The following is a 20,539-nucleotide window of genomic DNA, read 5'->3' as shown; positions in this document are numbered from 1 at the left end:
CATGTAGGTTTTTTTCTCACCGATTTTGGACCCTTCGAGAAGGTTCTCCACTTTTCGGGGCCCATTTTACATGTGTTTTCGATTCACCTTTGTTTTTTTGGGGGGGTTTATTTTTATTTATTTATTCCTTTTTATTTTTTCTTTGAATTTTTTCATTTATTTTTTTGTTATGAACTTTTATTAAAAAAACTGCACATACTTTCAAATGCTTTAAGTTTCTCTAAATTTTTGTTTTTTTAAATCCGCAAATATTTTTAAAACCCATGAATTTTTTTTAATTCATGAACGCTTCTTAAATTTGGGTAAATTTAAATTCTGATTTTTTAAAATTATTAAACATGTTTTATATCCATGAACTTTTTACAATTTGTAAAAATTTTATAAATTTGGGCACAATTTTCTATCATGAACATAGTTTCAAGTTTACGAACTTTTCTTAAATCTATGAACTTGTTTGAAAAGTAATAATGTTTTAGTTCATAGAAAACGGGGGAGTCCTTTTCCCCTCTAAACTAGCAACTACTAGTTATTACTTTTTTTTACGGGGTAGCTACTACTCCCTCTGTCCCAAAATATAAAAACGTTTTTAACACTACACTAGTGTCAAAAACGTTCTTATATTATGGGACGGAGGGAGTAGTTGTTACCGATCCAGTAGCCTGAAGGGGCAACGAGCGAGGGCGAGCGAGCATGCTAATAGGCTGGACCAACCAAGCATGCACGCTTTGTAGAAGTATCACTCGGTTTCTATTTGCACTTTTTGTTGGATCGTTTCATTGACAATACTTTGTTGTGTTCTGGAAATTGAGATAGATCTAATGCTCACTATTCAGTCACATGGCTCGATTCTACAAGGTGCTCCAAACACAGAAACTCTCGACCTGCATCCCATTCCCTGCATTGTTCAATAGTGTGATCTATACCTGGCCATAGGATATCTGACCCGGCCTGGTCTTGCCCACGGGCCGGGCCTGGGCCTGTGTTTTGAGTCCGAAGAGCACATCGGGCCGGGCTTGGGCTTGGGTATTTTGTGTTTTAAGGAAGGGGCCTAGCCCGAGGCCTGAGGCCCGATGAGCTTTCTCATTGACGGGCCGTGCTTGGGCCTAACTAGGCCCAATGGCCGGGCCGAGCCAGGCTCGGGCATAGGTTTTCTGCCTCGGTCTTGGTTAGGCCCGGCCTGAAGTCCGTCCCGGCCCGATGAATGGCTAGGTATAGTGTGATGTAAACGCTCTTATATTTTTTTACAAAGATATAAAAAATCGAGTTGGTGATGATGGTGTGTCTGCCGTCTTGCAATATAGACCGTGCGATCTATATCTAACGGGTAGAAAGCAAACTATGGCAATTTTGCAAAAAGATACACGCACCTCTCTTCATATTTGCAGATAAGGCCTTTCCTCATTCATCATTATCTCCCACAACCTCATTGTTGAGCAATTAAAAAAAAGAAGCCTCTGAAACAATCTGGCATGGTGGCCGCAGCCGGCGTCGCCCATCCCCATGCCTCCGCTCAGTCCGACCATCAATCACCACCACGCCCCACTCCTCCTCACCTTATCTCTCCTTTTTTTCGAGATATCATTACTTTTTACACATGAGATTACTCCCGCATGGGTCAATCACAACAGGTGTTTTGTAAAAAAATGCATCTTGATGTTCCGTGCAATGCACGGGCATCTTGCTAGTCTTTACAAAGAGAGTACACAGAAACAACACATGTCCACTCTCGACCTAATGGACATGGCACGATGTCTCTCTCATCTCATGTCTGCGCTGACAAGCATCCCACACACATACACTCTCTAGAAGTCTGAAGAAATGCAGAGGAGAAGAAGCTATGTAGAATCTACATGCGTCGGTCAGTGTGGTGTCCTGATTTGAAAGACTGGTACAATATGTATAATATGTAGAATTTTTATTTGAGATACTGGTAGGACCTCGTGTGTACATATCATGGAAAAAAAATTGAGTGACCCGTAGAATATGTATATGAAACCAATTGAATTATAGAAGAGCACATCGTGCAAAAAAATACTACAAGCAATGGTATTTCTGTACAAAATACGAAGCATGCACATCTTGTCAACTTACTGTTGAACACAAGTTGCAAAAACCAATTTTCATTGGTCTAATTTATCCTCTAAAATATTCTATAGACATTTGTACCTACAAACAATAGAAATCACTATTAAGATATTTGTTAGATAATATGCTTTAGCAAACTCTACCACAATATGTAATCATGTTAAAATATACACAAACATATGCACATATACCCAAGTATATATGCATATACCATATATTTATGCAATTATGATTTTTAATTAAAATATAACTTAACTTACAATTTGTAGTCTAGATTTAATGGAATGACGTTTCCATTGATATATCTTAGAAAGGTGTAACAAAACAAACTGTACTTATTTTCTAGTAGTATTATTATGAGGTTCATAACTATTCCTTTTAAGTAATAGAAAATTATACCACTTAACATATTATGATGATAGAAATAATTTAAAAAATATATAAAAGTTTAGTACAAGATATTAATTATAATTCGCATCACTAGAGTTCATATCATTTTTGCATCAATGGATCCAGTGAATGACTGGATCAATTTGATGAAGAAGAAGAGACGAATGCAAAATAGTTATGATCGCATCACTTCCGCTTGTGTAGACATAAGTTTGTTTGTGCCTGAGTGAAACTATAACTCAAGAGCTCACAACCAATGAACAGACTGCATATGAGCATAGCCAAATGGACTGAATATTTAGTAATGTTTGATTCACTGCCGTTTGATGCTCTTAAACATTCACAAATGTCATACGATGCTCTTTTTTGAGAACCCATCATGCTTATTTCTGATGTTAAAAGAGAATTTTTGACAATGAATCTAGTGAAAAATAAGTTCGTAGGTCCATCACTGCATCCACCTCGCCCTTTCCCCCAATTCCCTCCCGCTTTCCAGTATTCGTTGTTTATTCATCACCCGTTGATCACAAATTGACTATTTTTCCTGCAACACGATGGCGGAGGAGGACGTTGACTGGACACGGGTGTTTGATCGGGTCAAAGGTTCAATCTTATCCATCTTGTTTGCTCCGAAACAAGACCAGCTTGAAGAACTCAAAATCCTGGCTGATGAGGTCAAGATAGTAAAAGATAAAAAATCACGGTATGACAAGGTCAGGAATGGACATTCTTCTACTGGTTTTGCCTACTATTCTAGACCAATCGGACTGCTAATCATGACAAGTGCACGCGGTTTGAGTTATCTTTTCAATGCATCTCGGCCTTTGACACGAGAGACACTTGATATGATGGACATAACTGTCTTGTGTGATCATCAGGAAGAAACTATTCAGGAAGGCAGGTTGGTTAATGCTGTTAGGAAATATGGCATTGCAACAGTAGCTGGGGTTGATTCTAGTGAAGACACAATTGTTCTGAGTGTTGAGAATAGCAGCCTGAAGAATTACTCAGACGATGGCGTATGTGCCCAAGCACACCCTGCCCTTGAGATCTCTGCCAACACTCCAATAAATTGTAGGCAGTGCATGATGGTGTCTTGGCCGTCCAATATGCCTAGAATGGTCTCTATAGGTACAACTGTTTCTTCAAGGGGGATTGACATGCCCGATCCTTTGGGGTACAACATGAATGTATTGGAAGTCGACATGAGAACTGCCGAGAGCTCGTCCGGGGCGCCACTGTTCAACTCAAACGGCGAGGTCATTGGTATTCTGCAAGGGAGACTGAGTCGGACCCGCTCGATCTTCGTGGCGGGGTCGCATCTGCATGGATGGGTTCAAGCAGATCATGGCGCATGGCAAATCGTCGACAGAAATAGAATTTAGGCTCTATTTATATTGGCATGTAGTAATTCTCTGTTAGTAACGCTCATTCCGTATGTTAAGACATTAATTTATGTCCCCTCTTCCCTTGCTTTGGCGGTTGGGTTGCCTGTGCTAGTGGCAAAAACTGTTAGTACTATGTAGCATCCATAATTGCAAATGGTAAGTGTAAGTCTCGTGAGTACAGTACCGCATGCATGTGTTCTTCAGATATGCTTATGTGGTGTTCATTCCCCCCTCATCCATGCGTTTTCTCTTCTTTTTTCAGATATGTTGTGTGTTTGGTAAGTGTACGTTCTATGTTTCACCAGCAGGGGGTTGTGCTTCTTTTTCTCAAGATGCCTCAGCTGTATATGCAGGGTTCAGAAGTTCAGATGGGATTTATGTACCTAATCTCTTTCCAATTCTCGTAAGTAGTACTCCCTCCGTAAAGAAATATAAGAGCGTTTAGATTACTAAATTAGTGATCTAAATGCTTTTATATTTCTTTAAGGGGGGGTATTTCTTAGCTGCTTATGTAGCATTTCTTTATTAAGTCGTTGCAATGTTTTCCAGTGGGATTTAGCCAAACTGTTTGTGTGGTTCAGAATCTCAGATGGGATTTCTGCTTGGTATCTGCAGTGTTCTATATTCAGATTGCTTATTACCGGGTTATCACATCATAAGCATCACTGTTACAATTTAATTCTGTTTTTCTAGACAGCTTGCTTATTTGTCATTGTTCATAGTTTCAGTCTTCACAGTCATTGTTCAGTATTCGCTAATTAAGTTTTCAATCCTGGTTTTTTTTACTTTTCCTGAATAAAGAAATCTCAGCTACTAACATGTTCAAGTGGACCGATTATTTTTCCAGTATTTTTCCATCTGTTGCTGAGTTGATAATAGCAGGACCGTGGCTTGACCTGTAGCCGTATACATTAGTTTTTTTTTTCTGGTTTGCGTTATCCTCGAACTTGAAGACATTTGAACAAGCTATTGATCCCTTTCCATACTTTTTTCCTGTTTTGTTTTCACTGTTCAAAATATCGGTTAATCATGTCTCTGCCACCTGCTTATACAAAAGCCACCTAGTCACACAATTAACTAGGTGAACCGATTTATATGTATGACAAGCCGATTAATCGGTGTCAGACTGGATTATTGGCTGGGCCGATTAACTGCCTGGGCAATTTTGACCCAAATTTAGCCCGTACCCCCCTTCTCCCACAGCCGCACGCGCCAACAATCGTACAGTTTTGCTTGAAAACATGGCTGATTGAGACACAAGATACGAGCAACAGTATCTTGCAAAAAGAACATAATTAAGGAAAGAAGATCTTGTACATTAAACATAGTAATTCTCTCTTGCAAGTTTAGCACAAAAGCGAGTGAATTGCAAAAAACCACCACATTTGGGGCTTCATCTGCGGAAAGCCACCAGGTCGCTAATCATTTGCAAAAATCACCGCGCATTCAGTAAACATTTTGCATTTTGCACTGAACAGGTGATTTAGCTCATTTAATCACTTTCTGACATGTGGGGCCGGACCGTAAGGAGCTGACTTGTATTTTTCCTTTAGTATGTTGTGGTCATCTTGTTGCTATTAGTATGAAAAATTCATGGAAAACTTCTTAGCTCAGTACCTGCTGGTTGGCTCTCCTATCTTACTGTCCAGCATGCTTTGACCAGGTGACGTAAATACCCAAGGAAGCATGTGACCGTCTCCTGTTGGTCAGTAGTATCTTTGGTCATTCTTCAACTGAATTCCACATGAATTTTTCCTTTATCTTGGCATCTATCTCACACCTGACCTTATCTAAAACTGACACAGCCAAACGTATCTCACATGACCAACAGTAATTCACAAGAGCAAACCTTCACCAACTTACAAGCAACAACCAGAAGAAGAAAAAATTATGCACTAAATATAACACTGTTTAAGCAGCATCCAAGGCAACCACGGGCAACAACACGGGCGCATACATATATACTTGAGTGTATGTGCATATGTTTGTGTATATTTCTACTTGATTATATACTGTGGTAGAGATGGCTAAAGCATATTTTTCTAGCAAATATCTTAATAGTTATTTCTAGTGTATTATAGGTACACATGTCAACAAAATCTTTTAAATTGAACCATTGGAAATTGGTTTTCGCAAGTTGTGTTCATCAATAAATTGACAAGATGTGCATGCTTTGTATTTTGTAACTATGAGTGAATATAAAAGTGCCGTCAACTGTGCTTTTGAATGGCGAACCAACCTGTGGTTGGATCGTTAGGAGGACAGTGATATCCCCAGTCCACCAGGGTTCAAGTCCTGCTCGCATTTTTTTGGATTTATTTCAGGATTTCCAGTGATGCACATTTAGCGGGATGAGCCTTTTTTCTGGTGATCTCACTCATGCAACAATGCATGCTTTCTTATGTGATGAATGTATGTGAAAATGAGTCGTATGACCCACATTGCCATGTTCAATATATTGTTGTCATTTTGCTAAAAATTGTTGTCGCAGGTAAGTGCACGAAGCGTTGGGGGAATGGTCATTGCGCTAAAAAATAACCGTGACCTACACCGTCAATCAAACCTGGGAGAATTTGGGCATATTTTCTCTTTTTAACGAAGATGGGCATAGGGTTGGAATAATACGAACTTGGCGATCACACGATACTAAATCACGTAAGTTTCATTCTTGCAGGTATCATTGACAGGCTAGAGGTGCTCAAACCTAGAGAATGGACAATGCTCATTGCCCCAACATGACCAAGTGTATGCGTTCTTTGCAGACATGAGAGTGCATATTGGAGGTTGAGGTCACTTTCTGATAAACTAACTGAAGTACATCGCCTTTAAACCTTTGGATTGCCATATTTTGCGCTCTTCCAGCAGGTTGTCGATTGTGATGTGTGCAGATCAAAAATTTCTGTGCAGAACTAATATCTCTAATCATTTACCTGCACAACCAAATATTCCAATGCCTTTCTAAAGAAACATGTATATTTCTGTGTGGGAACACATTCCCACATAAGGTCATAACGGGCACTCGCACGGGCACCAACACCTACTTGCGCGGCGTGCGCCGCGCTCTTCTCCCGCTAGTATGAAACAAAGCATGCATGCGTTGTGCACCACGTTGTTATTCCCATGAGATAGCATCATATGCCATATTTTGAAGAAAAAAACTGCTCACATAAATCACCATGCAGCAAGATAATAGCGCTCACGCTTGGAACGCGAACGCGAGGTTGTGAGCTATCATGCAAGCAAGGAACCAAGTTGAATTTTTGTGAACTATCATGCTTTTGGTTCTCCTCCCAATTTCTCAGGCACATACAAAGCATGAGAGAAGGCCCTTACGGTGCTGTGCAACTCCACCCATCTATCTATCTATATATACACATATTTTCCTTCCGAATATCATATCAATGGTCTCAAACTATCAACACGATTGGGCCAGCCACTAAATTAATTAGCTTTTTTCATGAGAATTTGGAGGAAACCAAATCCACGCATAGGATGTAGAACTCCTGGATGTATGCGTTCATGATCCGTCCCTCGCAAAGCCACCGGCCGTTACCTTCCTCGTTTGTGTTTACTTACCGTGTGTTGGGAAAAAAATGTAACACCGTCAATGTACAACTGGCGTGTACTGTCCTAATTAAGCTCCATTATATGTCCACCTAAATATCCGAGGAATGATTATAACTTGGAGGTTTGTGTACTATTTATTGAGACATTTTTCCTTGTAATATATCGTTTGCAATTTTTGTTTGTTTCAGTCGACGGCTTGTCCGTCGGATAGCCTGGCTAATTGTGCGTCTGATCAAACCCAACTGATCTTGTATTGTGTTGTTATCAGGCCCACTTGTGGTATCATGAATGTCTGCCAACTGCTTTTATTGTGTGGCCAAGTGCTGGAATGTCTGCATTGCAATGCACACACCGACACACGTGCTTCTTGTTTGAGTGCACAGGCAAAAACAAAAAGGAAAAGCTGTTCATGCATTGTTACTTTGCATTGATAATTGTCCGCTCAATGTACCAGTTCTTGATGAGCACAAACACTCCTCTCGCCCACATATTGATATGAAAACTGAAAATCCCTCTAAATATTAAAAATCATTTTGGTACCTGCAAGGCGGGGTATTTTTTTGAAAGATAATTTATCAAAAATAAATTGGAAAGGGGATAAGAGATGTTGTTTCTGTAATAGCAATGAAACAATTAAGCACCTTCTTTGCAAAATGTCACACAACTCAAAGTTAGCACCACAAACCCAGACATGCATCTCTTGTTGCAAAAATTCCAAAAACTTCCAAGTCTACAAATGGAAGATGTACACTTTGGTAAAAAAAACATGGATGAAGCCTGTTCTCTACAATTTAGGCTCCGTTCGGAAGCTCTCCACGAGCCAGCATCCCGAAGGAGCCGAGAGAAGCCACCCCGAAAGAGTTAGCTTCGAGAAGCCACGTGAACCCCGCAGTGCAATTTTTCGGAGCAGCGGAAGCGTAGCTTCGCTAAAGCGAGAAGTGGAAGTTGCTAGAAATTACACGAGAGTGCCCTTCCGAAGTGCCTCACGAAACGTTTTCTGTCGCTACAGCCTGCCTTTACCACTGAACTGGGCCATCCATGTACCAACCCGAATGGGCTTCATCCTACTTTCCTGGGCTGCCAGTCCATGAAGAAGCATCTGCTGCAGCAATTCACTCCGTGCATTTTGAAACCGAACCGAAAAACCATACCGCAAATTAACCGAACCAAACCAATTTTACGGTTTTTATGGTTTATGGTTTTGATATCGTATGGACTTTTCATACCGTTTTGAACTTTGGTTTTTATGGTATATACCAAAAAACCAAATGGTTAACCGAATAAACCGAAGTAAAAAATAAATTTATATTTCTTAAGGCGAACAACCATACAAGTTATCATTTTTCTTCTACATGCGTCAAATTCATTGCCAAGCACGTACATTTTCTCGTAACATAGTCATTTTTCTCTTTAAAAAATGCTAAGAACGTCCATAACTATCAAGGGATAAATCCATTCATGCATATATACTTGTATATATAGTTATATACTATTTGTGTAAAATAGTATGTGTTTTGGGTCATAAATTTGTAAATTGTTATTACGTCATTTTCAAATTCGTGTCAACTTTGGTTATTATGGTATATACCGAAACCATACCGAAATAATTTGGTATATACCGAAACCGAACCGTATTTTAATTTCATACCGTATTTACCGAAGTATTAATACCGTACAAACTAAAAAACCGTATAAACCAAACCATGTAAACCAAATAAACCAAACGCACAGAGTGAGTAGCAATGCTACCGAACGATCGTTGGCTCCAGGAGAAGCTAGCTAGCGCTGGCTCCACGAGAAGTTGTCTCGTTTGGGAAGCCAGTGAGCTTACGGGGCCTTCGAGCATTACTAGTAGTACCCCTAAACCCTCAAACCCTCATAAGGGTTTGAGGGTTTAGGGGTTCTACTGAGGGTTTGAGGGTTTAGGGGTACTACTAGTAATGCTCTTACTTGCTACACACCACCTACTTACCAAAACAGTAAACTTGCAAAATATCAGAATACTGTATGGTTTGGTGTGATATTTTAGACATCACATGTGTGTCATGTAAGAGTGTATTGCACAATGCACATGAGCTTGCATACTTAGCGATAGCATTATGTCTGGATTTGAAATAATAATCTGTAGATGGGGCAAGTTAAAAGAGGAGATGTGTACATCTTGTAATAACCTCTCCAAGTTCTGATAATTTTGCAGTCAAGTCTACAGTGCTCCGTTGTTCTTTGAGTGTGTGAAACACCCCAACCTATGGAGTTAGCCAAACACATCTCTTAGAGCTAGCATTTTGCTAATAATACTTCGGTACAAATAAATGGATGGCCGGGATCAAGCAAACTGCCCTCATATATAGAAATGAACTTACAGAAATAAGAACTTCAGCATCTAAGGTTCCCTTGTATATGCTCATCAGTGTATTTTCCAGCTGATAATTGCAGGAAACGAAAACATTCTAGTCAAGACCGTGAAGCTACTAAAATCACAGAAATGAAATTTATTTTCAGTTCGTTTACCTAATAAATCTCTAATTCACTCACCTCAATTGTGGAAGAAACAGGCTTTCCACTGAAAGATTCAATAATATCACCTTTTTGGATTCCAAATTTCTCAACAGGAGATCCTCCCGACACCTAAGGCTCAAACGTCAATTATTAACTTTACACAGATGAGAAATTGAGCACTTTCAGGAAGTCATTACCTACCTCTTCAACAATAAGACCATCATCAATGTTAAACTTACGCCATAACATGTCAACATGAGCAGGTTCTAGAAGTTTGATGTCCTTAAACATCAATCCAAGATGAGGCCTGGCGATGTGCCTACGTCAAATCAGATAATCATTTAACATATCTTTGGTGGAACCAGGCTTCCATCTAACGTGTTAAAAAAATCAACAATAATCAAATATTTTGATTCAAATAGAGTTCAGAAAGGCCCAACGGGGATGAATCGTTCATAGTAGTTGACAAAAACTCATAGAGGGGATTTGGTATTACGTAAGAGTAACACATTTTGCACTCTCACGCCGTTCTACTTGTTTCTTCCTATCTAGGCCCCATCAAGATCTAGTTCTTGATTTTCTTACAAATGAGTATATATATATACACACACACACATATATATTCTTTGAGAATCTTTACACAACTTATGGTAATTAAATTTCATAAAAGTGAGAAAATAGACACTACTAAAAGTAATGACTCCTAAAAATAGGTAAAAAGAACAATTAGGAGACACCACATTAGTCTAATACTATGACAGCACTGAGAGAGAAAACGTACTGATATTTCTTCGATGAATCCAAACAATTGAGCAAAATGGAAGAAGGTATAAAAGACCCAAATCTCTTAGGGTCGTTGACCATTCCGACAACTTCTCCACACAGGTCAATAACTGGCCCCCCATAGTCAAACTGCAACAATTCATATTGGCAACATATATGAAAGTTTGCAAGAACAAAAAAAATGTTATAACAATAGATTGCAATATAGAACATAAAGATGACATCACACAAAACTCAAAACTGTACCAAATGTATATAATTCTATCTAATGATAAGATATATCACCTCATTATCATCACCATGGCCATCTGGAGAACGGAAGTATACATTGTGGTGCCGCTCAAACATGGTTGGATTCAAATATTCTGCCCTGGCATATGTTATCCTTAGATTTAAGGAATTGTCTCTTCCGAGCCGAAAAACCTCTTGAGCAAATTCTACATCTTTTTCATTCAAAGATGGCAAGTTGATTGGTTGATCCACCTGAACGCTCAGGAAAGCGAGCTCGTAGTGGGGCTGGAGATAGACCAGCTGGCCCTTTGCACTGGTGCCATTTAGCAAATGAACAGTGACCTAAAAAAAGTTGCAGAACAGATTATATACGATTTTTGAATGGTAAGCGAAGGCGTGTTTTGTTTTCATTTAGTTATTAGAAAAGGCCAATAGCACATAGAAAAAATATGTGAATTGCAATACACCAAGATTATTTTATTTATTTGAGATGGAACCAGCTGTAAAAGATAGTACATGCATGTACAGAAATTAATAGAAGAAGCACATTGACTCACATCAGCATCTGTAGCATACTCTTCACCGCCTGACCAGACACTGTAAGGAGCATCCTTTGTGCGAATCAGCCGCGCAGTTGTCAAAACAAGGCCAGTTTTCTTCTCCTCATCCCAATCGACCCAGAAGCCAGAGCACCGTCTGAGCGGTTCACCATCTGTGTGATTCAAACACAATATATGTGTTAAGTTGCGAGACGACGGATCAACTAATCCAAATCATAGAGGGTACAAGGATACATATAAAAGTACCGAGAAAGGATGAAATCCCTAGAAGAAATTTCGCAGCGAGGAGCACGGCCTTGCTTCCGGATCGACGGACGGGGAAAAGCTCGACGGTGTGAAACCTGGTGGCAGGTTTGTAGTAGTCGAGCGTGGCAATTTTCACAGGGCGGGGAGCTACAGGCAGAAGTAGAACATAAATACATATCATATATATCAAGGGTAATTAATTGAACAGTTGCATTATTACTTTTTTCTACAATGCGCATAAGCATACGTATCATATATTGAAGAAGAAGCGGCAAAGAAGCCGGATACAACACCTTTCGGCCATTACAATGCCAATCACAAGGATTAGAATCCACATCCACCAAACACACCCATCACACGAACTACGGTACATGCTCCACCTAGGCCAACCTCATGCCAATGGCGATGAGACGAGCCACAGAGCAACCCAGGCATGTCATGATCGACGTCGGAGACCTCTACAACAAGACCAAGACTCAAGGACAACACAGACCAACGTACCCCACCCACTGCGTCAAGAGGAAGTCGGCAAGTGGACGGCAGGGCCTGGGCAAACCTAGAGGAGTCGTCATCGAGAGAGCTCCAGCGATGGTGTACATTGCGCCTCGGAGGCCCACGCCCAAAGTAGTAGCCGACACCGATAAGAGTTGTGCCACCGGGACTCCTCGAGCAACAAGACAGCGCCTCCAAGGAGGGAACGACGCCATGCCAGGCCGCCGCCGCCACCTGGTCTGAAGGCCGAACCAAGGGTTTCCCTTAAGCACGAGGGAGGGAGTCGGATCCGGGCCAAAGCAATGCCTCCAGGGAGGGGACGGCGTCACGAAGTAGGGATTTTTCCAAGCCCAAGATCCTAAACCCAAAGTTCCAGAGCTGCTCAATCAGGCCGGCCACCCCGAGGGGAGGCGTCGCATCACGCCGCACAGCTGCCTCCACCACCTCGCACACAGAGCCATCCAATCCACCACGCCCGCCGGATCCAGGACACCAGCGCAAAGACCGCCAGCAGCCGAGAAGAGGCAAAGCACCACCTTTCCCAGCGCACTGGCCTGACACCCAGCCGCACCGGCGCCCTCGTCGCGACCCCCAAACTCAACACGACGCCCGCCACGAGCCATCCCCACGGCGGATCCGCTCCCAAAGGCCGCCAGGGAGCCACGCCGCATCAGGGCTCGCGGCGCGACGCCTGCAACCCCGCCGGCAGCTAGCGGGCGCCAACGCAAGGCTAGTTGCGCCACTACTAGTAAACTGATGAAAAATTGGATGGTGTCCGGGAGTCGCGCGATCATATATATTCATACCTGATTCTTCGTCGAGTCTGGCCTTTTCCATCTTGGCCAAGTAGTCATCGGTGAAGGAATCGGGATTAACCCCTGCCCACTGTGACGGATTGGGCAAGTCCTCGTCGCTGTCGCTCCCCAGATCCACCACCTTCTTCTTCTTCTTGGCCAAGGGATCGTCTCCGCTGGTCGGATCGGCCGCCATGGCCCTTTTGTTGCTGGATCTCTCCACACCCGCACCCATCTTCTTCCTCCGATAGATGGGAATCAACCGTCGACCGACCCTCTTGCAATCGCGCCGCCGCTACCGACTGTGCCGTGCTCGCCGCTGGGGTTGGGGTCGATCTGGCCGTACACACACGGGGGTTTCCTGCGAATTTTTTGTGTACATGCGGCGGGAAAGGCGCCAACCAACATCCGGCACCAAGCCGGCCGTCAACTAGCTCGTACGCCTGCGTGTATCTCTCGGCGGAAAGAGTATGGGGTCGTACGCCGGCGTACGGGGCCTGCGCCAACGCTCGCGAAGCCGATCTAGATTGGATGGCTCAGGTGGTGGATTGGACGTATATCTTCGGTGTTCATCCATTTCTTAGGTTGTAAGAAAACCATGCATCTCAAGTAATTTTCCAAGCATTGATTGACCCTTTCCGTTTGGCCATCTGATTGAGGATGATAAGAAGTGCTCATGTGCAGCTTGATGCCCAGTTTCTTGAAGAGTGCATGCCAAAGATGGCTAGTGAAGATTGTGTCCCTGTCAGTGACAATAAGAGAAGGCAATCCGTGTAACTTAAATATATTATCAGTGAAAGCTTGAACCACAGTATGGACAGTGATGGGATGCTGCAGTGGGATAAAATGTCCATATTTTGTGAATCTATCCACAACCACTAAAATCATGTTTTTGCTTTGGGAAGTGGGAAGGCCCTCAACAAAATCCATGCTGATATGACACCATGCAAAATCTGGAACACGCAGAGGCTGTAGCAGTCCAGGGTATTTGCAATGTTCAGGTTTGTTGATTTGGCACGTTGGGCATTGTTTGATGTAATCTACAATGAACTGTTTCATGCCGGGCCAGTGGAAGAGAAGTTTAACTCTCTGGTAAGTGGCTCTGTGGCCAGAGTGGCCCCCCAGCTCAGAGTTGTGCAAGGCAGATACTAACTGATTTCTGAGGTTAGTATTATTGCCAATAACAATTCGTATCTTAGGATTCCTTGTTGCAAGGCATAGTTAGGAATAGCACTAGCAGCAGTTGCTAATTGAGATATCAAGTCCTTGCATCTTTGGTCCTGGGAATAGCTGGAAATGACCTCAGATATCCAGGCAGGCTTTGCTTGACTAGCCACCAGTGAGTGTAACTTGTACTTCACCCTAGAAAGAGCATCAACAACTTTGTTGTTCTTGCCCTGTTTATATTCAATCTTAAAGTTGTAGCCCAGAAGTTTTACTAGTAACTTGTGTTGAATGCCCTCTGTTAGCTTTTGTTCTTGTATATATTTCAAGCTCTGCTGATCAGTTCTGATGATCAAGGAAGAAGCTGCAAAATAGTGCTTCCAATGCTTTAATGCTTCAATGATGGCCATAGCTTCTTTGTCATATGTAGACAGGGCAGCAGCTTTAGGGCCAATGGCCTTGCTGAAGTAAGAGATGGGCTTGCCCTCTTGCATTAGCATCTGTCTCCAAGATAAAAGGCTGAGAGAAATCAGGTAGGGCCAGGACAGGAGCTTGAGTCATCTTGTGTTTCAATATATTGAAAGCTTCTTGTTGCTCAGTTTCCCACTTGAAATTGTCCTTTTTTAAGGATTGGAATAGGGGTTTGCAGATGAGGCCATAATTTTGGATGAATCTCCTGTAGTAACCAGCGAGACCAAGAAAACTTCTCAATTGAGTTACATTTTCAAGATTGGGCCACTGGGCTATTGCTTCAATCTTGGTAGGGTCAGTTGCAACTCCATCCCCTCTGATGACATGGCCTAAGTATTCTACTTGGGGTTGTGCAAAAGTGCATTTGCTTAGTTTTGCAAACAACTGATTGGATTGCAATACTGTCAGGACCTGTTGTAGATGTGCCAAGTGTTCTTTCATATTCCTACTAAAAATTAAGATGTCATCAAAGAAGACCAACACAAATTTTCTCAGATATGGAGCTAGAATTGTGTTCATTAATTGCTGAAAGGTAGCAGGAGCATTAGTTAACCCAAAGGGCATAACCAAATACTCATAGTGGCCACAATGAGTGCTGAAAGCAGTTTTTCCAATATCTTCTTCCTGCATTCTGATTTGATGATAACCACTTCTGAGATCTAGCTTTGTAAATACAGTGGCACCCTTCAATTCATCCAAGAGATCTTCTATGACAGGAATTGGGTACTTGTTTTTAACTGTTTGCTGGTTAATCTTTCTGAAATCATTGACTAGCCTCCAAGTCATGTCCTTCTTTTTAACAAGGAGAGCAGGGGATGAGTAAGGGCTAGAGCTGTCTCTAATCACTTTGGTCTTGATCATGTCCTTAATGATGCTTTCCATAGCATCTTTCTAGTGGTGAGGTAATCTATAAGGCCTTTGGTTAATTACTTTTGCTTCAGGGGTAAAAGGTATTGCATGATCTACAGTTCTCCTGGGAGGAAGATCCGTTGGAGTGTTGAAGACTGGGGAAAACTTGTCCAGAAGCTGTTGCACAGGAGCTGGGACTAGTGTGTCTACAGGTTCTTGGACTGCAATTCTGTTTAGGAGTAGAACAGCTCCACAAACAGGTTCCTCTAAAAGGGTATCTGCATTGTCTAACTCTTCCACAGCTACAGAAGGTAAGCTTTCATCTTTGAAGATTATCTTTTCACCAGTTTTCAGAGTGATTTTGACATGCATCTCATCAAAATCTAACTCCACTGGGCTGAAAGAAGCCATCCAGTCTGCTCCCAGGATTACATCATAACCCTGTAATTGTAGTACTCGGAGATCAGTGGAGAAGTGTGTTCCTTGCAGAGAAAATGGGCATTGTAGGGCAATGAATTCAGACCAAAGAGTATCTCCATTAGCCACAACCACCTTTCTTTTTCTGGTAGGAGTGAGAGCACATCTAGCTAGGTGAGCAATCTTAGGAGTAATGAATGTAGCAGTACTGCCACTATCAATGAGTGCAGTAGCAGGAGTGTCACCTAACATGACTGTCACTGTAAAACTGAGCTTCTTTGTGGATTTTATACCCATAAGAGCATGCATAGATATTTGGAGGGGGGTATCATCACTCTCTACAGGGGGAGGGACATCAACTTCATCCTGAGCTTCAGTATAGTAAACCAACTCAGCATCCTCAGGGCAAGCAGCTTGAAGTGCTTGTATCTGTGCTTGATTTGCCAATTTGCACACCTTTTTGTGGCCTGGAAACCAAGGCTCTTTGCATTTGTAACAGATGTCCTTCAGTCTAGCTTGTTGTATTACTGTAGCTGTGTTGGTGGGTCCTGGTTTTCCTGGGTCAAACTGCACCTGCCTTCTCACTTGTTGGAAAACAGAGGTAGGAACAGTAGTTCTTTTCTGTGGTTGTGCTTGTTCCATTCTTCTGGCAAGCCAAATTGCTTTTTGTAAGTCAGCAGGCTCATGACATTGTACATGGTGCTGTATATTGTCATTCAGTCCAGAGATAAAGCTGGCCTTGTAGTAATCTTGGGGTAGAGCTGGATTGTCTATTCTCATTAAGTTCATGGCCTGCTCAAACTTGAGGATGTAATCATTGACAAAACCTGTTTGGGTAAGTGCATGGAAAGATCTAACATTGTCACAAGCAGATGTTTCAGCAAACCTGTCACCCAGGAGCCTACAGAATCTATACCATGGCAGGGTGTTTGGTACAATGCCAGTACCTCTCCACCATTCAATTGCTGGGCCTTTAAGGTATGTTACTGCAATCTCTGTTTTCTGTTCTAGTGGGGTTCTAGCAGCTTCAAAATACAGATCGATGGTTTGTATCCAGGCGTCTGTACTGCTACCATCAAATTCAGGAATGTTGTACTTGGCTGGTTTTACAATTGCTAGTTGTCTCCTGTTGTCTTGCCCCTGATCTCTCTGCCCAACTGCACCCCTAGCTTCCTGTTGTGGGATTTGTTCAGCTTGCTCCAGGTCCAGCTGAACTAACTGTTGAGGATTTTGCATTTGGTTAACAGCAGTGTGAACTCTGTTTTCAGGAACTGGGTTTTTACTTGCAGCAAAGTGAGGATGCCTATAAGGGGCTCGGTTGCTGCCATCCAGGTTAAGCTCTTTTCCAGTGTTTTTATCCACTAACCTGGCAGATCCAACTGTAGGAGGAGTTTGGAGGACCGTGGCTGGTGCATGATTTGGACCTTGGGGTGTTTGCTGTTGGCCACTACCTTGTACAACATCTTGGGGGTTGGGAGGAGTTTCCCTGGGTTTGGGAAAACCTGCAATGAAGCTGTTCAAAGAGCCCTGTAGTTCGCCCAAGGTTTTCTGCAAGGTTTGAAAATTTGTGGCAACATGGTCTCTGAAATCTTCAAAGTCTTGTCTGTCAGTTTCTCTGTTCCGCTGCAGGGTTTTGACATCCAGTTGCAATGATTGGAACTCCAAGTTCTCCGTGGAGGTGGAGTTATCAGGGCCTGTCATGCTAGCATGAAGACTGCAGGGAGGGTTTTTACAACTAGCAGGGAGCTTAGTAACCTCACTGCGCGTGATCGGCCGGCGAAGGGAGGAATTTTACCACAGCTGGAGCTGCAACCCGACCTTGGCCTTCGATCCTACCGCCGCCAACGCCGCGCCACCGGAAGTACACCAGATCTGGGAGTGAGGGAGGGATTTTACCGCAGAAACAATGTGTTGCTGCAACCTTTTCCCGCGCCCAAACCTGTACCGAATTTCACACCGCCACCATTCGCCGCCGGGGAACCACCGCCGCCCAACAACACCGGTGAGAAATGGAGGATTTTATGGCACCTCCAACTCCACTTCGGCACCGGATCTCGCGCCGCCAAGGAGAAGAACCTAGCTCTGATTACCACTTGTCAGACCCAGAGGAGTCTGAAGAACAATATTCAGAGAAACAGGGGAGAATTCCACTCAAACTAGCTCGATTCACTGGCTTAATTCAGAGAATTTAGTACAAACCAGGAGGAACCTAAGGCCAGCTAGGAACACTGGCGGCGGAAGGGGGAAACCCTAACAAATTTTCATGCCCTTGATCGAGCTGGAGCCCTGGCTTTATAGCCTTACAAGTGGGGGAAAAGGTAAGAAAGTAAAATGACAGTAGTGGAGCACTGGAGTCCTTGTCGGAAAGTGAACAGCGACCCCAGGCGATGATGACAGCCACCGTTGCCTCGCGCCAACGGCTGGGGGTTTAAACAATATTTGAATATATCGTGTGTACCTGATAGAACTTTGTATCTTACAAAAAAAAACAATCGATATATTACCTTTGTTGCATGTAGACATATCTCACATGAACTTTTTCTGTACGCACATGTTGGTTACAGGTTGATCTACAAATGGTGAGTACATATTACACCTAATTTTAACCTATTAGTCCTCAGCGCATTTACCAATGCTATAATCTAACGCAATGGATCGATATGCGATTGGAAGCCGATAAGAGAACTATCGTGGAGGGAAATACTCCTCTTAACATAATTAACATATTATGTTAAGAAGACAATTAGTACTATCGGTGATGTACACCATATGTTAGGGGCAATACGTAAAAGAAAACGGTACAGGAGCAATTAGGCGTCAATATGAGCATCGATGGAAAAGTAAATGAGAATTGCCTACGCAAACCGAATGCTTGAGGGTGTGCCGGCCATTTATTTGTTTCTTTTTGTTTTTTCGTTAAAGATGGACTCAACTGTATATGCAACCAAGAACCATGTGATTACTACATCTTGGAATTTTAGGACTCCTTTGGTTTACAAGAATTTTGTAGGAATTTGAGAGGATACGAATTTTGTGGGAAAATTTTCTTTGAAGCCATTTGATATACAGGAATAGAATATTATTCCTGTACATGATAGAACCAATCCTTTGTATTTCAAAGGAAGAAAAACATTTGTCTAGACCCAATGAAAAAAAATCATATATCATGAACCAAATAATATCTCTTTCTATGATTTTCCTATTCTCATGATATTCGTATACTATGAATCAAAAGGAAGCCTTAGAAACAAACTGGATTCATTCTGGTGGTCTGACAAATTTGTCGAGCTAGCCAGAAACTAACACATCAAGCAAAATTTAATCTTTGTTGTTTTGCCGGGATCAATAGACAGTGTAGTGAATTGAAAATGAGTAGTAGTAAAATGTAATAAGGTGACCTACACAGCAAGAAGTGATAAAGGGCCTTGTAGAAAAACCGCAATGACTTCAACCGCGATGGTTGTGGTGTTCCCGGTGGCATATCTGGAGTCAGCTTTGCTGTACTCTTTCCCTGAAGATGTAGCATGCATGCAGTTAGTTACTCCAAAATCTAAGATCATCATTTTGTGATAAAGGATACGATGGGAGGCTATAATTAATCCGCAAGAACTTACATATTTCATCAAAAAAACTTGGATTTTCCTTGGTAAGGTAATTGGGGGTGAAGAGCAAGGATGCTTAAATGATTAGGTGGGTCAACCCAGTGATTGCCCACCAGCACATGAGCAAATGGTCGGCCTTGGATAATCTGCCGGATCTTCCTGGAAGAGACAAAGATCAAGAGACCATGGGGAGTGTTAATCTGCATGGAACAATCTCTCCATTTCTTTTTTACTTTGCATGTTAGGTTTGTCTTAAGTCAACCTTTCTATATAGTTTGATCCAGTTCATAGAAAAGAGTAACAAAATTCACCTCATCAAATCATATCATTAAATGTTGATAATATTTGGTATGTTAAATTTAGCAAAATTTTACAAAATTGTACTCAAGACAAATCTAAAAGCGGAAAAATAAACGGAGGAAGTACATACATATGTAAACATGATGCAAGGGGAGATTTGGTGATTGCAGTAGTTACCAGTATTGAGGACATGGCCGGAGACAAGCCAGACCACTGCGATGAGCAAGAGGGAGGTGCCTATGAGGGGCACCACGAGTTGGAGGGGTGAAAGCTGCTGCGGCACGAAACCGGGGAGCTCCAGGTCACTTGGAGAGTAAGGGTGGCCGCCTATCGCCGCCATGGATGGATGTGGATGGATGGGCCAAGAGAGAGCGAGCGACTTCTGTGATGCAGAAATTATGCTTGAGCGCTACTGAACCTCTTGTTCTGCTGGCGCAACAAGTTAAATGCACAACCTCCAAGATGATGATGAACATGATGGGTCCCCTAGAAAAATTATACTAATGTGATGATGGATATAGATGCCCAACCACATCCACATGTACATACAAAGCCAAATATGGAGCGGCAGCTGGTACACATGGCGACTAATATATGCAAGCAGCAGCGTCATCTATACCAGCTCCCCAGCCTGTGATAAGAACCGAACCTCGTTGGCGAGATCCGATCCGTTGTTGCGGCCCGACCTTTCATGACACTCC

General features: G+C 42.4%; 2 protein-coding genes across 2 annotated transcripts; both read right to left on the bottom strand.

Moving 5' to 3' along the window:
• Positions 1 to 8,385: 8,385 nt before the first annotated feature.
• Positions 8,386 to 13,438, bottom strand: LOC123115404 (probable periplasmic serine endoprotease DegP-like). Its single transcript, XM_044536566.1, has 9 exons — positions 13,048 to 13,438; positions 11,750 to 11,896; positions 11,501 to 11,655; positions 10,998 to 11,285; positions 10,711 to 10,841; positions 10,131 to 10,248; positions 9,966 to 10,058; positions 9,794 to 9,853; positions 8,386 to 9,676 (listed from the first exon to the last, which is right to left on the bottom strand). Exons 1-9 carry the CDS (start codon positions 13,268 to 13,270, stop codon positions 9,569 to 9,571), a joined length of 1,323 nt encoding a protein of 440 aa, XP_044392501.1. The 5' UTR covers positions 13,271 to 13,438; the 3' UTR covers positions 8,386 to 9,568.
• Positions 13,439 to 19,550: 6,112 nt separating this feature from the next.
• Positions 19,551 to 20,234, bottom strand: LOC123115405 (probable 3-beta-hydroxysteroid-Delta(8),Delta(7)-isomerase). Its single transcript, XM_044536567.1, has 2 exons — positions 20,016 to 20,234; positions 19,551 to 19,697 (listed from the first exon to the last, which is right to left on the bottom strand). Exons 1-2 carry the CDS (start codon positions 20,176 to 20,178, stop codon positions 19,615 to 19,617), a joined length of 246 nt encoding a protein of 81 aa, XP_044392502.1. The 5' UTR covers positions 20,179 to 20,234; the 3' UTR covers positions 19,551 to 19,614.
• Positions 20,235 to 20,539: the final 305 nt, after the last annotated feature.

The sequence above is a fragment of the Triticum aestivum genome, chromosome 5B (genome assembly GCF_018294505.1).
Source record: "Triticum aestivum cultivar Chinese Spring chromosome 5B, IWGSC CS RefSeq v2.1, whole genome shotgun sequence".
Taxonomy (NCBI): domain Eukaryota; kingdom Viridiplantae; phylum Streptophyta; class Magnoliopsida; order Poales; family Poaceae; genus Triticum; species Triticum aestivum.
This window is presented reverse-complemented; position numbering and strand designations above follow the sequence as displayed.

Excerpts from the sequence above, each read along its gene's own strand:
- LOC123115404 (XM_044536566.1), bottom strand. The coding sequence starts at position 13,270 with ATGGGTGCGGGTGTGGAGAGATCCAGCAACAAAAGGGCCATGGCGGCC. Across the intron at positions 11,897-13,047 it reads CAGACTCGACGAAGAATCAG|CTCCCCGCCCTGTGAAAATT; the intron begins GTATGAATATAT and ends TTCTGCCTGTAG. Across the intron at positions 10,842-10,997 it reads GCCATGGTGATGATAATGAG|TTTGACTATGGGGGGCCAGT; the intron begins GTGATATATCTT and ends GAATTGTTGCAG.
- LOC123115405 (XM_044536567.1), bottom strand. The coding sequence starts at position 20,178 with ATGGCGGCGATAGGCGGCCACCCTTACTCTCCAAGTGACCTGGAGCTC. Across the intron at positions 19,698-20,015 it reads CGGCCATGTCCTCAATACTG|GAAGATCCGGCAGATTATCC; the intron begins GTAACTACTGCA and ends TGTCTCTTCCAG.